The 20,156-nt window shown below is 38.0% G+C and overlaps 2 protein-coding genes across 2 annotated transcripts; both read left to right on the top strand.

Moving 5' to 3' along the window:
• The first annotated feature begins 1,471 nt into the window (after positions 1 to 1,471).
• On the top strand, positions 1,472 to 5,731 carry nfil3-6 (nuclear factor, interleukin 3 regulated, member 6). Its single transcript, XM_051887610.1, is given in 4 exon segments — positions 1,472 to 1,871; positions 3,202 to 3,783; positions 3,786 to 4,156; positions 4,158 to 5,731. Coding segments are annotated over 3 exon segments (1,176 nt in total). The 5' UTR covers positions 1,472 to 1,871; positions 3,202 to 3,314; the 3' UTR covers positions 4,494 to 5,731.
• Positions 5,732 to 8,430: 2,699 nt separating this feature from the next.
• nfil3-2 (nuclear factor, interleukin 3 regulated, member 2) lies at positions 8,431 to 18,577 on the top strand. The gene is made up of 2 exons (XM_051887897.1): positions 8,431 to 8,713; positions 14,368 to 18,577. Exon 2 carries the CDS (start codon positions 14,898 to 14,900, stop codon positions 16,536 to 16,538), a length of 1,641 nt encoding a protein of 546 aa, XP_051743857.1. The 5' UTR covers positions 8,431 to 8,713; positions 14,368 to 14,897; the 3' UTR covers positions 16,539 to 18,577.
• The last annotated feature ends 1,579 nt before the right edge of the window (positions 18,578 to 20,156 follow it).

Here is a 20,156-nt window from a genome sequence, read left to right as displayed (position 1 = left end):
TAAGAAAAACAAACTTCACAGATTACATGTAAGATTATAAACTTCACAGTATAACTCATATTACAAAGGAACGTAAATTATGAAGCACAGATTGTTGTCCAATAAAGTCATCACCTTTCACCTAGTCTCAGCCTCAGACGTCACTCCCACGGACCGTTGGCTGAAAGTCTGATGCATATGGCACACTTAACTGGAAACACTTCAGGACACTTCAGAAGTCATCATCCGGTTGGTTGAATTCATGACATGTGACGTGTGTTGCATTCTTTAACGGTCCGCCTAGAAACAAAAGCCGTGATGCCAAACCCCCTCATGGAAGAAGTAAGCCGTCGTGTTTACAACTGTGACAACGAGCATTTTTCAGGATCAACTAAATGCTGGATTTTCAAAAGTATGTAAAGTTCGCGGCTCCATTGTTACAGTAAACTTGCAGAATGTTCTTAAGTAAATAATTTATTAGATACACGCAGGTCTGTTATTGTAGGGTCATTGACTTTACATTTTCACACCCCTAAACCTGACAAGGAACAAAACGAACTGTGATTGGTTGCTTTACATGGCTGCCGTCAGTCTGAAGGTCTGGCTACACGAGACTACCTTTCACCTAATATAATTTCACACATAATTGTCTTTGAATGTTGTAACTGATTACGTGCCTCTCTAATGAGCTAATATACTTTGATGAATTGATTATAATGAATGATTATCATATGCCTATAAAGGTCTTTGAATACCATTGTGTATGAAATGTGCTATATTAATATATGTGACCCTGGATCACAAAACTAGTCATAAGTCGCACGGGTATATTTGTAGCAATAACCAAAAATACATTGTATGGGTCAAAATGATCGATTTTTCTTAAAGTAAAGATCATGTTCCATGAAGATATTTTGTAAATTTCATACCCTAAATATATCAAAAATGTATTATTGTGAGTGGATATGCATTGCTAAGGACTTCATTTGGACATTTTTAAAGGCGATTTTCTCAATATATATATATATATATATTTATTTATTTATTTTATTTATTTTTTTTGCACCCTCAGATTCCAGATTTTCAAATAGTTGTATCTTGGCCAAAATATTGTCCTATCATATCAAACCATACATCCATGGAAAGCTTATTTATTCAGAAAATCGACCCTTATGACTGGTTTTGAGGTCCAGGGTCACATATTTATTTATAAATAAACTTGCCTGCCATCTTGTTATAGTGTTTACCCATTGCATAACATTGTGTTAAGCAGTGCACGCAGTTCTTGTCTTTCCAAGACGAATGAGTTTTTAATCAAACCAACCTTATATCCTGAGTGTTTTATAGCTTGTTGTGGCATTTACCTCAGTGCTATCTTGAAAGGACAGATGGTCGCGCGTCACTAGTCTAAATATAGTTTCTGTACTTTTATTGAGGACAACAGTCGGTTTTCAGGACACGCGAGGAGAGTGAAAAGGGCGGAGGGAGATTGAGCAATATTACTTAATGCTTTCGAAAAGATTATTCTGACGAAAACTGTAACGAGGGAGAGATTAGAGAGAAGAGGAGGGTCCTGCGTGCGTACGGAGGGGGGCGGTCCGTTCATCCACTCATACACATGTGGTTCAGTCGGGGTGATGGAGCGTCCTCGACTGAACCTGATGAAGCAAAGACACAAATAGGGGCCGCGCGCGTTGCAGGCGGAACAGACACTGAACGGTTGAACGGCGCGAACAGTCTATTTGACTTTAACCGGCGATAAGCGAAACAACCGAACACCGTCTGTTTTTCTCTGACGGAAACCAAAAACCAGTTTCTCCGCGGATCTTGAGTCACTGAAAACAGTTTCAACTGAAGACCTTTCGAACAGAATTACGCGACGATTTATAATGGTAAAATCCGTTTTTGGAAATTTTATCAAGGTTTTGTTTCATATGTTTGAAGATACTTTTATATTTATGTATAAATCTAGAACACATATGATGTTTGACAGTTGCTGCCATTCTCTAAAAGTTGTGACTTTTTTTTTGTTTTTTTAAATATGTAGATTGAGTCGAATTGGGAATGTCTATTTTTGGGAATGTTAGTTGGAAAATCCTGTTCCAGTGTTTTTTTTGTTGTTGTTGTTGTTGTTGTTTGGGGACATGTATCAAATGATGTTATCATTAATGGTCCAAATGTATAATTATTAGGCTGTAGATCATTGCTGCCATTCTCTAAAAGTTGTGACTTGTGCTCAATTATTTTTTTAGGCTACTTTTTAAAAAAAATATGTAGATTGAGTCTAATTGGGAGTGTCTACTTTTGGGAATGTTAGTTGAAAAATCCTGTTCCAGTGTTTTTTGGGACATGTATCAAATGCTGTTATCATTAATGGTCCAAATGTATCATTATTAGGCTATAGATGTATGATTACATCTAGACCAGCTAGAAACCAGCTACCATGTTGCAAAACAGCAACCAACTTAAGATTCTTTTTCCAGCAGGGATGAGTAAGAATTCCGATAATGGGATGGTAACATTATGCAATACTAGTATGGGAGGCTTTGGATAGGATTGTTTAACCTGTTTTTTTTTTTTTTTTTTTGGATCTTTACAATGCATTTAATTTAATCTTTAATGCATTCTAAAATATAGTTTATTTTAGTTAAAATACATGAATCAGTCATTGTGCAATGTTAACTTGGTGAACACAATTGAATTATGTTTAGTCCATTGATTCAGGTTTTGTTTATCTGTTCTTTATTTTTATATGAGGAGAAGTTCTTAACATAGCGTTCTGCATATTATATAAACCATTTAAAAAAATCTGTAGCCTACCAGTGTAACAGAGAACACCGTTAAGTAAGGCAGGATTCCATGAGGAAAGTGACTCACTGGGACAGGAAGAAGATAAGACTCACTCATGCACAAGCTGTTCCGCAAATAGGTCAACGAGGAGGCATTTCTGGTTTACATAAAGTAGCTGCTTACTGTTGTTGAAAATACTCTTTTATGTAAAGAAATTTGAGTGCTCTAGTAGGTTAAATCTTGCTACGTGAGAATGTTCATTTGTTGATGTCACTTTGCGTAAGATGGCTATATAACTGTACAGTTGTTAACCTGATATTATGTGGTGTAGTACGAACGTACTGTGCTTTGCCACTGGGAGGTAATGAAGTTACATAACATTGTGTTGTAACTGATCTTACGTAACTGTTCTTGTGTTCTTTCTGCCACCAGGTGGAGCCACTGTTGAGTCAATAGCATCTGAAATTGACCAGACACTCAGAAACACAACAGAGACCAACCACAACTTTTAACATTACAATTAAGAAGAATTAAATAACTTCAAGATGTTTGAAGAGCCATCTCAGGAAATGAGGGAGCAGAATGCTGGAGTTTTGAAGGCTATTGAACCCTCCACCACCACAGGGTTGCTGGGGTTAAATGTGGCCGCTCCCAGCAGCACAATGTCTTTCACGGATGAAGCGGTGTCCATCCTGACGTCAAGCAGTTTGCTTGCACGCTCGCTTCTGGGCCGAACATCGGCACTCAAACGTGAAGATGTCGCTCCAGCCAGCGCAAGCACTGTGAGACGTAAGCGGGAGTTCATTCCTCATGAGAAGAAGGATGAGGGCTACTGGGACAAGCGCAAGAAAAACAACGAAGCAGCGAAGCGTTCTCGCGAGAAACGGCGCGTAAATGATATGGTGCTGGAAAACCGTGTGCTGGCGTTGCTCGAGGAGAACGCCAGGTTACGAGCGGAACTGCTTGCACTGAAATTCCGCTTCGGCCTCATTAAAGACCCCTCGAACGCTTCCATACTCCGCTCACCACAGGAACATGCGTCCCACAACCTTCAGCGCCACATTACTACCTTCCACGTGGGGACGGCGCTCACCATGCTGGTCCAATGTTGTCAAATCAGTCCCCTGCTCAAAGTGGGCCACAATCTGGGCGAAGTATCAGAGATACAAGCAGTATGTCAGAAGATTCGGGTTTCTCCACGCCTGGTGGGTCCAGTGTCGGTAGTCCCGTCTTCTTTGAGGACAGACTGAGCGACCATGGAAAGTTATCCCCGCATCAAGCAGATGAGCTTGGTTATGAGTCCCATCACTCTCCAAATGATGTTTTAGCAATGGGACACGTCACCATGTCATCCAACCGGATGGAACCGATGGATGGTATGAAGAGCCTTCCCGCACAAGCTGAGGTTCAAGTGTCCTGGCGGCGGCGAATGCGACAATCCTGGAGATCGCCACAGTCCCGTGCTGCCAACGGGGGGCGCTAGAGGTCACAGCATTTTAAGTGAAGGAGCAGGTTACTGGACCCAGCAGGAGGGTGAAGACACCCGAAAAGTAACACCACCGCCGCAGCAGCAGCACAGAAATTACAGCCACAACTTGAACCCAAACGAATCGCAATACCAGGCCGAGAACAGCATGCTCAAATCTCAGCTCAGCTCTCTCAGCGAGGAGGTGGCCCAGCTCAAAAAGCTCTTTTCCGAGCAGTTGCTCACCAAAACTAATTAATTAAGACATTGTAAAGGTTTGAGCAACCTAGAACATTGCAAATATTCACAGTCAAACTCATGAACGTCCATGAATTGAAAGAAAGCAGCATGTGCATCACTACCTCTTCACACTCAGTCATAACCAAACGGACCTTGCATATCCACCTTATTTTTCAACGAAAAAAGCAATTTTCCGTGAATGTACGAGATTTCCGATTCATTAACCACTATGTTATTTACGCAATTTTTAAGAAAAAGCATAACACACTGTTTTTTTTACGACTAAAAGAACTGGAAGCGGATGACACCGGAAGCCTCGCACATTCAAGCTCCAAATGGCCGCTCTTACGTTAAAAATAAGGTGGATAATGGCTTCTTTTTTTTTTACTCCTTCCTTCAACTTTCATTCAGGACCGTGCAAGAGCATTCCAGTGGCATCGGGACATGTCAGCTGCAACGCCTCACCTCAATTCTCAATTCGTCAAACACTGTGATCTTGCTCAAAAACACCTCAGGCTGTACAACAATGTCTGCATACATAGAGCTGTCTGTCACTGTAAATGTAAAACAAAGCATAACATCCTCTGTCGTAACGTCATTCCTGTACTACGTGCCAACACTACTTAAACACTTGTCAGATAGCGAGATGAGATACGTGGTGAGCCTGATAAGTCTTCACACTGTAATGTTCTCCTGTGGTTTGACAGATCTATACTGCGACTGCTGTGGGCTCATGAAGTGATTTATTGCAACATATATCCTGATTAAAGCGGAACAGGAAACACCTTGGAAAAGGCAAATAATGGAATTCAGGGGCCGTTCACACAGAACACATTTTTTCATTTCACTGCGCTACTTTTCCATTATTTTTCTATGTAAACGCACTCTAGACTGACGTGTTTGACTGTTGTGCTCGCATCTTGCATTTTTTGCAGTGCCATTCTTAAAATCAGTTCAACTTTTAAAAAAAATGCATCTCGAGACCTTGTGTTTTTTCCCTATTCCACTGACCTGTGTGAACCGGCCCTAATTGTTTATTGTCATCGTCATGAACCAGTAGCAACTCAGCACTGAATGACTGCATAATTTTTTTCATACAGATCACTTATCTGCAGTTGTCCAGATAAGGATATTATAATTTGATCTACACTGTTACTTGCATTTTGATGGTGAAATTTCTGTTGTCTTGTAAGTTTTTGTGTATTTGTACAAAAAAATATACATTATATGTGTGTGTGAATAAATATTTGAACTGTTCTCTTGTGCATTTGTTATTATTAAACAAGTTTTTTTTTTTTTTTTTTTTTACATATTTACCTCTGCTTGTATATATATATGGTTTCACAAGTAATGTTCTTTTGAAACTTAAAATTCTCTAGCATTCAATTGTGAGAACCATCTCTGAATGAGTCAAATTCCCAGAATCACCCAGATGGACAGGTTTAGACATGTACACATAAGCAATAAGTGGACTATCAACTCTACTTGGTATTCATCAAGATTTAACAGTGATAAGGAAAGCCCTGGATGTTTGTGAGAAAGCAAGCTCATAATTAGTAGTGCTGTTAATTAACAGCATTGTGTTGTGATTTATGTATATGTTTAAGATGTTTCTTAAAAGATTGTTGGGTAAAATGATCTCTAAAAATTAAGCATGCACAAAAATCAATGGGGTATATTAAAGAACTTGTGGCTTCCTGAATAAAAATAAAATAAATCTTATTTACACCTACAATCTCCATCAACTCTGTGCTTTTAATGGATTTAATGACTTAAAATCAAATAATCAAAAGTAATAAATATATTTGTCTATAATTCAATTATATTTCTCTTCAACTCTTATGTTTCAATATATGGTATATATTTTACAGGTCTATAACGCGTAGCACATTTGTTGTTGTAACTCTAGCACAATCCACAAGAGGTCAGCAAATAATATTGTATTTCCAATCAGCGCATATACGCACTTACGTGCACAGTATTAACCTAATTAAATGACACACAAAGATTTGTACGGCAATATCACCTGTTTCAAGGTCAAATTACACCTTGACATTTCCCTGTACTTCCTCCACACTAAGAATAAACATCTGACACCAAATATACCCAAAATCCCCTGAGAACTGAGCTCCTCTGAGACCTTTCTGGTGACGTAAGAGAATATAAATAGCTGTAAGAGTCTATTTAAAGAGTTGAACTCTGAAACAAGACACAAAGCTCTTCTTAAGCTTATATGAGCCCTCTTCACTTCCACATATCCCTGCTACCTTGTTAATTTCCCTCCTTGACATCCCTGTTCCACTAATCCACTGACCCCTGACTGGCTGATCTTCATCACTCTGCCATTCAAAGGGAGGATGGGTCTGACGTTAGGCGGGCAGTGCGACGGTTGCCATGGAAATCTCTTCCAGACGATGCTGGGCAGGGTGGGATTGGGGGGTTGAAGGCGGGAAGGTATGGGGGGAGGGGACAGTGGGCCACTAAGTTCAAGGTCATCGTCACAATACTGTTGTGTCTGTGACTTCCATCAGTGAGAAAATGAGACATGCAGGAAAAAAGAATATATATACACTGCATATAATTTATCAACAAAACAGAATCCAAGAAACATGAGGTGGATTTAGAATTTTGGAAAAATTAGGAAATTTATCATTATTACTTTCCTGGCCAGTCCCATTATCTTCTTTAGATCAGCAGAGAGGGGATTCTCACAAAATCTGTCAAAATAATGTTCAGGTCATATTTCACACAAAAGAAAAGAAAAGAAAAGAAAAGAAAAGAAAAGAAAAAAAACTAAATAAAATAAAACCAAATCAAACAAAACAAAACAAAACATAACATACCATAACATAACATAACACAAAACATAACAAAACATATAACATAAAACATAACATAAAACAAAACAACAAACCATAAAAAACAAAACATATAACATATAACAAAACAAAACAGCATAAAACATAACACAAAACAAAACATATAACATATAACATAACATAACATAACAACAAAACATAACATATAACATAAAACAACAACATAAAAAAACATAACAACAAAACAAAACATAACAACATATTACATAAAACATAACATTACATTACATAAAACAAAACATAACAAATAACATAAGATAAAACATAACATATAACATAACACAAAACAAAACAAAACACTACTTTTGGACCATTAAGGTCCATTTCCATTATCATATTCCAAATATATATATATAAATAATAATAATAATTTTATATATAAATAATGTCTAATATTCTCATTATCATAATGTTACAAAAAATCTGTAAAGTAAACATCATGGTAATATGTTGAACTTACGCTTTCATTTAAAAATCATAACAAATATTATTTTATTGCTATAATACTGTATTAAAATAATGAGAATTTTCAATTAAAATAATGCCTATATATTTTACTATATATACATAGTAAAAGTAAAAGGTCAGGATGCGTGAAGGAAATAATTTGGGGTAAATGTGCTTTCTTGTCCTAAAAATAGTGACACAAAATATTTAATTTAATATTTAATAAACTATACAAAATATAGTCTCTTGATTCACCCAGACATTCAGCTGGAAAAAAACAAAAACAAACAAAAAAAACTGTTTTGTTTATGGAAAATTGGGTCAATGCCTTCACAATGCCCCTGTATATGCTTTTAAAACATCTGGAGGGGAAAAACACAATTACAAATGTGAATGAGAGCGTTATGTACAATTTACCTTTTTAACATATTCGATAGTGGACGTGAAAAGTTGCATGTAACCTTAACAGTCAGCTACGTGTTATCTTCATGTCAATGTTATTACGAGGATCACACACCGTCCTGTATCTGAGAGCAGGTCTGGCAGACTGCCTGATCCCTCCCAGATATTATGCGCTCACGTCGCCACAGGCTTTCGGATGAGGGAGGGACGGAGGGAGGTGGGGGCAAAAGAGAGAAACAAAACGTGACGAGGCACCCGAAGCGTCCTGTTATGCAACCGCTGACCTACTAACATACATTTCTAAACAGAAGCAGCTAGCGGCAGGATACTGGAGCGCCTCGCCAACACAACACAGGGCAAAAACACACGGGCTGCGGAATCCATGCGTACAGGACACACGGCGTGTAGTGTGTGTGGATCACTTCGCCTTTTCATGCGAGCCTGATACAAAGAGACTTATAATAATCATCGGGCGCCAGATATTTGGATACACACACAAAAGCCATAAAAGGTACGTTTGTTTTACTACTTTTAACTGCACACACAAACACTGTTACAAACTGCATGGCTGATGCTTCAGTCGTGATCTTGCGGAAATGTTATGAAATGAGATGACTGAAATTAATTAAAATGATGTTTGTAATGCAGTGGCTTTAGTTTACTTACAGATAAGGGCATTATAGTTTATGTTTAGTGTTTACGCATGCTCATTACGGATTGGGATGTTGCTCAATGTGCATGTTCGCAATATTAAGGCGAGGCCAGGACCCCTCGCGACTGTTGACAGGACATTTAGCATTTAATGCCCGTAAAATATTTTTATGGCGCGATGTACATTCATTCACCACGCACAAAAGTTTTCTCTATGCATATGAACCATTGTTTATTTGCGTTTAGTAATGATATTGTCCTATTTTATGATTAGCCAGTACATTTAAATAGTAAAAAACAAACAAATATATAATGGAGTTATAGTTGGTTAACACTTATGACTTTGATTATAACACCAACAAACCATATTATATCGCTGGAAATGTCTTGATATTAAGTTAATGTTTAATGTTTTTCAGTAACATCCTGATGAAAGTTGTTCACAAAGTGTTAAATCCAATTGGGTTAGGAAGTTAATGCGGCTGTTTGGGAGGAAAAATCCCGGACACACTTCTCGCTGTCACGTGTAGCCGTGCTCGGTAAAGGTTAACGCGGGTGTTTACGTTAGAGAAGTCAGAGCCGTTAACTCTTTCCTGGTACACAGACTGGGAGCAAATCAGTTGGCAACTAAATGTAACTTTCTTACATGTAAAATGTAAATGCCTAACTACAAGTAGGAAACATGCAATGCTTGCTCAAACTCCGGTTTACTTTACTGATGTGCATCATTTTATTTTGGTACGAATTTAGTGAGTTAGCGGCATTTTTGTTTCTGGCATTTAGTAACTTTTGTGGTTACTGTTGTATTTAGTGTTGTGCCTTTAATTATGGTGTAGACCACCTAAAGCACCTGGTATGGTATTTGTATATAGCCTAGGCTATAATTATTATTAATAACATTTGCAGTATTGCTATCCTCCAGAGAGTTCCAAGCAACTGGTTGTAAACTGATTTACTAAGGTCATTATCCTTGATTAATTGTTTATACAGTACAATTTACATGTGTAAGATTATGTTTTTAAGTTACTTTTTTTTTTTGCCCTGATGAAACCCAGTATATGCATAATATATGTTTTATATCATAAGCTTTTGGATCACTGATTTTTACGTTAAAAAAAAAGTATATTATAAGTAAGCAAATCAGCCTAAAATATGTGGATGCGAGACTGCTTGACAACTTGCCTTGCAATTTTCTTCTGACATTATGCAGTCTTTCTGTGTAAAGAATTACATAATGGAGAGAAATAAAAAAAGTCTGAATGAAAAAACAATACAAAACAAAAACACGGGGTCTTTAAAGCATCAGGGGACATCAGACGAACTGCTTTGTGTGCCAGCGCAGAATGTAGGTCATAAACCTGGAGAAAGCACACCCTCGTCTGCCATAACAAAGAACAAAGCTTCTGCCAGTTTACAGATCCGTGCAGCGAAATTTTGCATATTGGGAACAGTTTTAGCAAAAATATCGAAATAAATAAAACATAGGAAGTGCCAGTTCTCTAAGTGTGAAATTGTGCAGATAAATCTTTCAGATTGCTACACATAAACACATTTGTTAAGTGCAGTGTCATTGTTGCTTTACGCCGTTTGATTGTGACCAAGTTTATTGACCTCTTTAAGCAATTCAATTGGTTGATTTCTTCTAGTGAAAGACAAAGGAAAATTGGTAGGAGGCGCCTCGTTATTGTGCCGATGTGGCTAACAGGGAGAGGTGAATTACCGTTTAGTTTTGTGGGGCAAGAGAGCACATGTGACTGGTGAAACACATGGACTCGGTCAAAGCATTTATTTTTTTTCAATAGAGGACGATATGAGTGTGTTTATAGAAAGAGTTGGCCTGGACCTCCTCCTTCTTGTCCAAGGCCTGCCCTCCTCCTACTGGAGGAGATAAACCCAGGCGTGGAATCCAGAGACAAAAAAAAAAAAGAGCTTCCATCCCACGTGCCGAATATTACATTCTGCCCCAGGGTCAATTACATGGCCACAATGAAATCCAGCACCCCCGCCTTCTCCCATTATTTCCATTACTGAAACGGCTGTAAAGCAACACATGAAACATTTGAGCTGAATTATAGTTTCCAGGCCTCGCCCAAGTTAAGACTACAGTGGGCCAGACAAGCTGTTTCTTCCTAGATGAAAGTGCAAATATAGCCCTTGTCCTATATATAGGGCAAGTGAAAGTGAGTTTTATTGACCCATTACAGTTTTAAGCTTAGCTAATTGCAGGTCATCCAGTGAAGTAGAAATGATTTAATTAATACATATGTCACATGATAAATAATAGCAGTTTTGAATAACAGACGCACAGGTGTATCATGTCAGTTTTTAGGATTGTTTGGTTTTTGGTGTCTCAGTGGTTAAGACTTTAATTATTAGTTGCATTGTTGCTAATGTGAGGAAATAAATTCTTTTAAATGACTCATGGGTGTGGTTGACAAAGTAAATAACTTATCCACTTACCTGTTTTTTAATAGCGTTTTCCTTTCCCTCCATTTTAAATGGAAGATTTTAAATGGAGGCACAGTAGCATTTACATTTATAATAATTCAAATTAAATACCATTTATTTCAGTTATTACACTTCTTGCATTCCAAAAATGCACGTAACACAGTAATAGTGCGCTGCTCATTTTAAGTCCAAAATAAGGATTGGCATTTCTGTAAGTACTCACTGATTCAGTGAGAGAATGAGTTGTCTGATTGATCCAGTCCATGAATCCGGTGTTCAGTGCTACAGCAGTCGATTTGACTGAATCACTGAAAAAAAAAAAAAAAAACTGAATCAATTGATTCATTCACAAGTATGATAATATGTTTCTGTGTATGATACAACATAGTATGTTTGATTATATGATAAAATCCTAGGACAACTCTGAATACTGTGCCAATATTAATACATTTGATTCAGTTTTCTCTTTTCCCAGATAATCTGGCACTGATCCTTGATGGGTTTTTTTTTTTTTTTTTTTTTTTTTTTTTGTTAGGGTGTCTTGGAAAGCTCTTCTGTGTTTGTGTAGCTGGCATTCAATAAAATGTCTGCAAGCATCTAAACACCACTTTTCCCTGTATTCTCTTTTTTTCCTCTTATCCTTCTTCATTCTGTTTATCCTCAATCCATCCCTCAACTCCCTATTTTTAGCAAACACTTTAATTCCCTTTTTGACTCTATCTCTCTCGTGATGCCTGTTGCACTCCTGACCTATATTTGAGCACAAGGGAAAAGAGCCAGTTTTTTCTTGCTAGCTGCCCAGTTTCTAGGTTAGTGGGTCATTCAGGGAGGGAGTCTGTTTTAGCTTTGTGCCTCACTTGTCCATCAGTTCATTATTTTCTGTGTACCTTTTTAACATCATTTGCGACCCTGGACCACAAAGGACCACATCCAGTCAATTTTTTGAAATTGAGATTTATACATCATCTGAAAGTTGAATAAAAAGCTTTCCATTGATGTATGGTTTGATACGATAGGACAATATTTGGTCGAGATACAACTATTTGAAAATCTGGAATCTGAGGGTGCAAAAAAATCAAAATATTGAGAAAATCGCCTGTAAAGTTGTCCAAATGAAGTCCTTAGCAATGCACATCCACTCACAAATATACATTTTTGATATATTTACAGTAGAAAATTTACAAAATATCTTCATGGAACATGATCTTTACTTAATATCCTAATGATTTTTGGCATAAAAGAAAAATCGATAATTTTGATCCATACAGTGTACTGTTGGCTATTGCTACAAATATACCTGTGCGACTTATGACTAGTTTTTGTGGTCCAGGGTCACATTTACATTTCACTTTATTTGACATTTATTTGACATTTTTATTCATATCGTACAACAATTGGGGGAGGAAACGTCACAGTTTTGGCCATATTCATTATGCACCTCCAGACTAAACCAGAAAGTTTTAATTGAAGCCACCCGAAGAGGTTTAAGCTGTCTCGAGTTACGTAATGTTCCCTCAGATGTCTGGGATGAGGAGGCCATAACCCATAAAAAGGGCAGCCAGATCATGGGATTACACTGCATTCATGCATAATTTCTGATGCAGAGGTCATACTAGTCATTGTGCTGTTTTAGATATGCAAGTATAGTCTTATGAGACCAGATATTAAATATAGAGAGTACCAAAGTAGTTTTATAGGCCACTTTACACTGCACCGACAGACGGCTACCAAAGCTGACAGTCACCAGATTACAGTACGTCACTTCTCAGAGACTCCACAACCTTTCAAACTGAACATGTTCAGTCGGCGAAAAGAAGCACTGATGAACAGCACAGGGTGATCCGACAAAACCTGATAAAGTGTCTATTGCTGTTGTTCACCTTCTGTCTGTGAAGTATGAATTGGCCTTAGGAGTTCAATATTACTGGGATACTCGGACCAGATATTTGCAGACAAACTGCTATGTGCAAACTTGCACACAAAAGGAAATCAGAAACCTTTAGTTGAACATCATTATCCTGACATTGCAACAGGGAGTTGTGGCTCAGTTTAGGTCATGACAGGATCACAGCAATGTGGAATTACCCACTGGCTGATGAGTTAATCATCACTGGCGACTCTGCTTTTCCATTAGTGCTCACTTTTAGATGGATGAAACAGTTACCACCCCTGGATCTGAACTCATGTTGATGGAATGTTCCCTTGCTCCCCTTTTTTCCAGAAAGGCCTGACCTATATTGCAAAGCTCTCAATCCCCAGATCATAAAACCTGATTTGCCTTTTGCCTGACCTCGGTTTATCTCCCATTATAGTAATTATTGTTATGAGGTTTTCTTGCCGCCTTCTCTTTTTTAGCTGAAGTATGCTTCTTTCAAAAGTTCTCCTTGGTTCCTGGGCCTCAATGCACATTGAGGCACCAGGCTGTGCAGCCAAGAGGAGATGTGTTGTAACATTTGATGTTAATGCTTCAAAAGCCGAAAACCCTCTCACTGATTTCCTCTGAGCAGATGATGTAATACGGGATAAGGTTTCGAAATGTTAAAACAAATCATGTGTTCACTGCTAATGTTTACCATATGTGTAGTCATGTTTGCGGAAAACAGTCTTGATGGAATTCTGTACAAAGGGTGATGCTGAACTAGGAAACTAATTTTAGGTAATTCTCTTTAGCCGTTGGTCCTCATTGACCAAAAATATATATCTTGGGTAATCACTAACAGGGTTCTTAGCCATGTTCCCTTTGCATCACAAGCTTCCAATGTCTAGTCAGAGAGTAAAGGTCACGGGTCACAGACAGACGAATCAATAGGAGGGTTAGCAGGTCAGACAGTGGTTGCTGGGCTACAGAAAACATTCTGTGGTTGTCAAGGTTGAGTAGATGAAGCAAGAGAATTTGACAAAGACAAACATTCCACTTCTAAATCTTCTGATTAGCCAGCCATGCAGAGATGTGTAGAGAGTTCAATTTAAAAGGAAAAACCACAACAAATTAAAAGATTTTTTTAAGTGCCTAAAGACAAGCTTTCGAGGATTAACAAATCTGTTGTTTCTCTTTTATGTTTGCAGCTTTTCGTCGAACAGCCAGCTGGAGGCTTTGAAAGCAGCAACACCCCTCCCCAAGAGGCTGACAAGCTGGGGCAGACCGAGTGACCTATATCCTCCAACACGCCCAAGGCACTGGGACACATCTCTGTTGGCTTGATAGAGCCCTGTTACATAAAGGAGCAAAAGTGAAAACAAAGAAAAAGGGGGTCAGAATCTTTTAAGCAATTTTGGTCACCTTCTCTGTACTTCAGGACTGAGGAATTCTTTGGGTTTGTTAAATGCAGGAGACCCATAATAAGGTGCACCTGTTCTTGCTCTTCTTAGCTAACCTGGACACTTGATCATCAAGGACTATTTGCTTGTGATTCAAATCAACAAAATCAATGAGGTTCAGCTTTTCAGAAGCTAAAATACCTTATAAAGTCTTTGCTGATCCAGCTACTTAGTAGAAAATTCTCCAGTCTACTGTACATCAGAATATCCTACAGGGATTCTTGTGAGCTCCTTCACCCCATCCCAATTCATTTCCATTATCGGTGGTGAAGCCGAGGATGGAAAGTTTGAACTTGCAAATCTCAACAAATTCCAGTGCAGGCAAAACCTTAGAGAACACAGAAAGCTTTTCAGACTACAGTGATCTTCTCCATTCACCTGAAAACAACCCTCGCCAGAGCCGCCTTCTCAAACCAAAGCCAAACATGAGCTGTCGACGCAAGCGCGAGTTTATCTCAGATGAGAAAAAGGATGCATCCTACTGGGAAAAGCGACGCAAGAACAACGAGGCAGCCAAGCGTTCCCGGGAGAAACGGCGCTATAATGACATGATCCTCGAGAACAGAGTTATGGCACTAAACGATGAGAATGTACGCCTAAAAACTGAACTTTTACAGCTTAAGCTCAGGTTTGGTCTGATAAGTACAGCCTCCTACATGGAAAAGAGTCAGCAGATCAGTGGAGCAGTCAATGGAACTTCTGGGGGCAACTCTACATCATCCTCTTCCTCCAGTCGCTTCTACCCTAATAGTTACTCCAGTGTTTCTCAGATGATGATGAACTCTGATTCTTCTGAAACAGAGCAGTCTGTTCGAGGGGATGGGCATTTGAAATTGACCAAGTACTCCCCACGAGGTTCCCTCTCTGATATGTCCGATGGCTCCTCTCGGGACAGCCCAGAGCCATTGGCGTATGACATCAAGCAGGAAGGGATGGGTCTAGAGATGGACATTGTCAATAGCACCACCGCACAGATCATGTTCAACATTCATTCTAGACTGCCTTCAGTACTACACCAGCACACCTTTGAGTCAGGTTATTCAGCTAACCAACAGAAGCAACAACGCCTGGAGACAGTTGAATGTTCTGACGTCCCGCAATCTGCTCAAAGAAGTGTCATCTCATACCGTTCTAGCAGTGCCTCATATCCTGTAGAAACTCAGGAAATGATTCCAAAAGAGCAGCAAAACCTTACAGAGGAACCAACCGGAAGTCCCAAAACCTTGGCAGAGGTGTCCAACCGGCTAGAGAGGAAGACGTTGGACTCATCTCCTTATGACTACACAGAGGCAGCCGAAAGGCAAGCGTACGTTGCTCAGCGACAAACCCCAAGGGTTGATGCTGCCGCCCCAAATCTTCTGGTGAGACCAGAGGATGGAGATGAAACACAGATGTATCACTGTTCTAATAGCCCTCCTGAAAATGACGAGCCACCAGTGCTGACCTACGAAGGAGGCTTGAGACAAGAAGAGTACTATGAGGCTCACTCAGGAAAGGACACTTCCTCAAGTGATGGGGATCCTCGCAGCTCTGATAAAGAGGGCTCCACAGATGATGAGTCTCCCTCTTCCTCTTGCTCTGATACAGGCAGCTACCACCCTCACATACTCATGACCCAGAGCTCATTCTCACCAAGCCAGTGCAAAGATGGCCAAGCGGAAATGAAAGGCACTGCCCTACCCCACAAATTGAGACTCAAGCACAGAGCTCAGAGTGATGGCACAGCATCATCTCAGGACTCGCCGACGACGCCACCTGCTAATTTTCAACCATTACCTCAGCACCCTTACCTGGCCTTGTCTCAACCTGGCGGTCAGTTGAGTGCAGGGTTTTGCAAGCAGGACACTTCGGTTGGAAGCATCGAATGTGGGAAGAAGGAATCCAGTTTGCGTAACAGTCGCAACAAGAGACATGACTGAATGGGAGACTGTAGGACTCACTTGGGTCTTGGTATAAACCCCCAAGAGACATTTTATAAACCCATCGAGGTCCTACAGTCATCTTCTACCCTTCACCCATTCCCTGTTCGTATAAGAGAAGTGGACATTGCCAGAACTACATCAGGACAGAACCTGATGCATTGTACCATAATGTATAGACTTACCTTTTGTTGGTATGGATTGTTTGTTTGTTTGTTTAACTTCCTCTTAAGGTTACATTGGCACTTTTATAACAAAATGAAATAGGATGACATGCTATTGATCGCACTTACCCGTATTTCCTGTGCTGCACCAAGATGTCAACATAAGAGTACATTCAATTCAATAGCAATATCTACAATTTGTGAGGCATTGTAATGGATTCTTCTATGTAAATAGGCAACTTCAAGTGCCCCTTTCTAAGTTTTTTGGCCACAATGTAACAACAGAACATTTGCAGGTGGCTGTGCACCATTTTTAAACTTACCAAACATCAGAAGATTCAGGGAACGTTCCCTTGACCAAAGAAACATGGCTTTAATTTCATACCTCTTTGCTCCCTACCTCTGTCTGCTTTTCTAACTAGTCTAGACGATCTCTTTTCCCACATTCAACAGCCTAGCTACTACTCCTTGATCAGGCACTTGGTTTGTATGTATAAAATGTGATATAAATAGTATATATGAATATATTTTAAGAAGAAAACAAAAAGATTACATGAAAAAATAAGGAGTTCAGCAACTAATGACTTTTTCCTTGTCAAAAATACTGTATAATATCAGTGTGTTTGCAGTGCCACTTAATATAAACTCCTTTTTTTACTTTAACAATTTGCAACTAAATATTTTTTTTTAGAAATTCTCCTTTTATAGGAAAATGACAAAATGCCCCAAAGCCTTTACAGATACTTTAGCAGGTTGACGTAATCTTCATGTCATAGATACTAAAATGTTTTTTATTGTCGTTATAACTCATTGAAATGTCTAGTCTTGAAACACTATTTGCCGTTTTTTGTAATATGTATTTTCCTTATGTTTAAAACATTAAAACTACCCTAGCTTCCCTTTTATGTAGCCTTCCGATTTATTGTTTTCCTTATACATCCACTGATGTAAAACATCAATTTGCTTCATAACCTGTTATAAAGAGAACCTATTATATAGAAAGATAGATATGAAACAATTTTTTTTTTTGTTCTAGAAAATGACTTTCTCTTCCTCTCTGGTTATGAACGTGAATGTTTTGCTCTTATTAGCATGGGGATTGCAGGAAAGCTCCACCCTGCTTACATCAGTATAAATGGATGATTACTAGCATAGTGTCTCTGACTCTTTGCCCTTGAGGCCCCCAGTTAAGCAATTAAGCTAGCTGATGTTGCAGTTTTTCACTCTTTAACTGGTTTGCTGACTTCTCACTAGTCAGCCACTGCCGTGCATATGTTTTCCTGCTAAAATGGGGTTTCATTAAAGTTGCTGTAAAGGTGCTGTTTTTTTTTTTTAAGTTTTAGAAGAATGCTTGTAATTTTTTCAGGTACCTCAATTTTAGTCAAAATCCCCTTTTAATATTTCTCCAAATCAGTCTACATAGCATGTTAACTTATGGCACTTGTGTATAAATGTAAAATATGTTTTCTCACAACACTGTATTGTGCTTTTTAAATGAAATGTTTTTGGGGCCAAGTGTTGTCCTTTTTATCACTAACTGCGTCTTTACTTCCTGTTTACTGTGATTTTGTAATTGCTCACCACAATGTCACCATATCCCTCTTCGTCCTTTCAGTGTGTTTCAAACTGAGTGATGTTTGATGGTTTTTTATTATTATTATTATTATTGTTTTCTTATGGTTTTATCAAAAAAGAAAGTGAAAAAAACGAGCAAGGCTTGTTTGGTGTTATTGAGTAGACCGTGGCACTGTTGTTCTATTGCTCTGTTTTGAAATAGATGCGTATTGTAAAAACACTAATATTCAGTGCTAGGTTTGGGTGCATTTCAAAAATTCTACAAAAAAAATAAATAAATAAAAAAATGTTGTTGCATTATTCGTGCATTTGTCCTTTTTAATACTTTATCCACTTACATAGTCAGATAAAGCAGTTATGTAATTATATTACACAACATGCAATTATAGCCTTACTGAATCAAATTTATTGACACCAAATGACAGAATTGTGAACTTTTCAGTATGTTTGAAGAAGCTTTGACTGCTTTCTAAAAAGAGTTTAGTAAAAAGAGATTAGTAAACAAAGGCAAGATTGAATGTCCTATTTCCTCTGTTTTATTCTGGCTTAAAGGGCAGAAGTGTTGAATGTCGGTCTGGCCTATATCATGAGATACTGACACACTGACATACATCACTCTAGCTTTACCGCAGGCTTACTTTACTTATGTAACACTGACCTAGTTACTCTGTGTGCTGCTTAAACTAGTAACATGTTATGCAGATGTGTTCAGCAAACTGATATGTACACGTTCCACATGTAACATGATATGCGGTACACAATGTGCGCATTTGAGACTATCGCTGCATAAATGTAAACACACAAACAATCTAGCCAAACAGGATACAATCTGTATCTTTCTCTTTCTGATTGACTCTACCAGTAAAGACTAAATAAACCCTTATTTCTATTGTTCCTTCATGTTTGCGTTGTGAAGATATGCATGTACAGAACAGCCTGTCCTGCTGATGAGAACATGCACAGGTCAGCAGATCTTTCAGGTGTTTTTAGTTTTAACACCTACAAAGCAGGCCAAAAGTAAATACATGGTGAGCTAAATAAATTTAAAATCTAGGTTTCCGAAAAACAAGACTGCTGGACTGCCACTACTTTGTCAATCTCTTAAAATATTCTAATGGCTTGAAAACATAAACATTTAGTTTTTATGTGATGTTTTGAACATCGTTTCTGCAAATTCTGCAGTTTTAAATATATCAACAATTTTTTTTAGCTGGCTAATATAGATAGTTGGATGGATAATTTATATCCATCAGGATGAATCAGTTAAATTTAAAATGTGTAAATGAAATCAGTAAAAATGTGTAAAATTAAATAAATGTGTATGCATACAGTGGATTATATGTAATCTCCATTATGTAATCAGATTCTAGAAGTTATGTAATTAGATTAAATTACATTTTAAAATATTCATAATCAGACTACAGTTACATTTTTATCGATTACATGATTACTTAATATATTTACAAAATGGCACTAAAATATTCCATAATTCTTGTTTTTTTTTTTCCTTTCTAAAATAGCCTATTGCTTATACATGTTTGTAAAGGACATAATTATAATTATATGGAAAACTGAGAGGCCACATAGCATAAACATCTAAAATGTTTAATCTTTTTTGTGTATTTTTTTTTTTTTTAAATGAAGCAAAATCATTTTTTATTATTACTTTCATTTATTAATTACATATTCACAATTAATTATTACCTTTTCATCAATTTATGAACTTCCTGCAGTTCCTTCACCAAAACCCTGATTGTAATGTAATGTTTAATGCATTTCATGTTGTTGACGACACATTTTTTCTTCTTTTTCTTTGTATTTTTATGTCAATATGGTACAAGATCATCCTATCCAAATCTAGGTTAGGTCAAAGTAATCT

The sequence above is a fragment of the Ctenopharyngodon idella genome, chromosome 3 (genome assembly GCF_019924925.1).
Source record: "Ctenopharyngodon idella isolate HZGC_01 chromosome 3, HZGC01, whole genome shotgun sequence".
Taxonomy (NCBI): Eukaryota; Metazoa; Chordata; class Actinopteri; order Cypriniformes; family Xenocyprididae; genus Ctenopharyngodon; species Ctenopharyngodon idella.
Note: the sequence above shows the minus strand (reverse complement) of the source record. Positions and strands in the feature narration are given on the sequence as shown.

Coding starts and splice junctions, on each gene's coding strand:
- nfil3-2 (XM_051887897.1), top strand. CDS start 14,898: ATGGAAAGTTTGAACTTGCAAATCTCAACAAATTCCAGTGCAGGCAAA.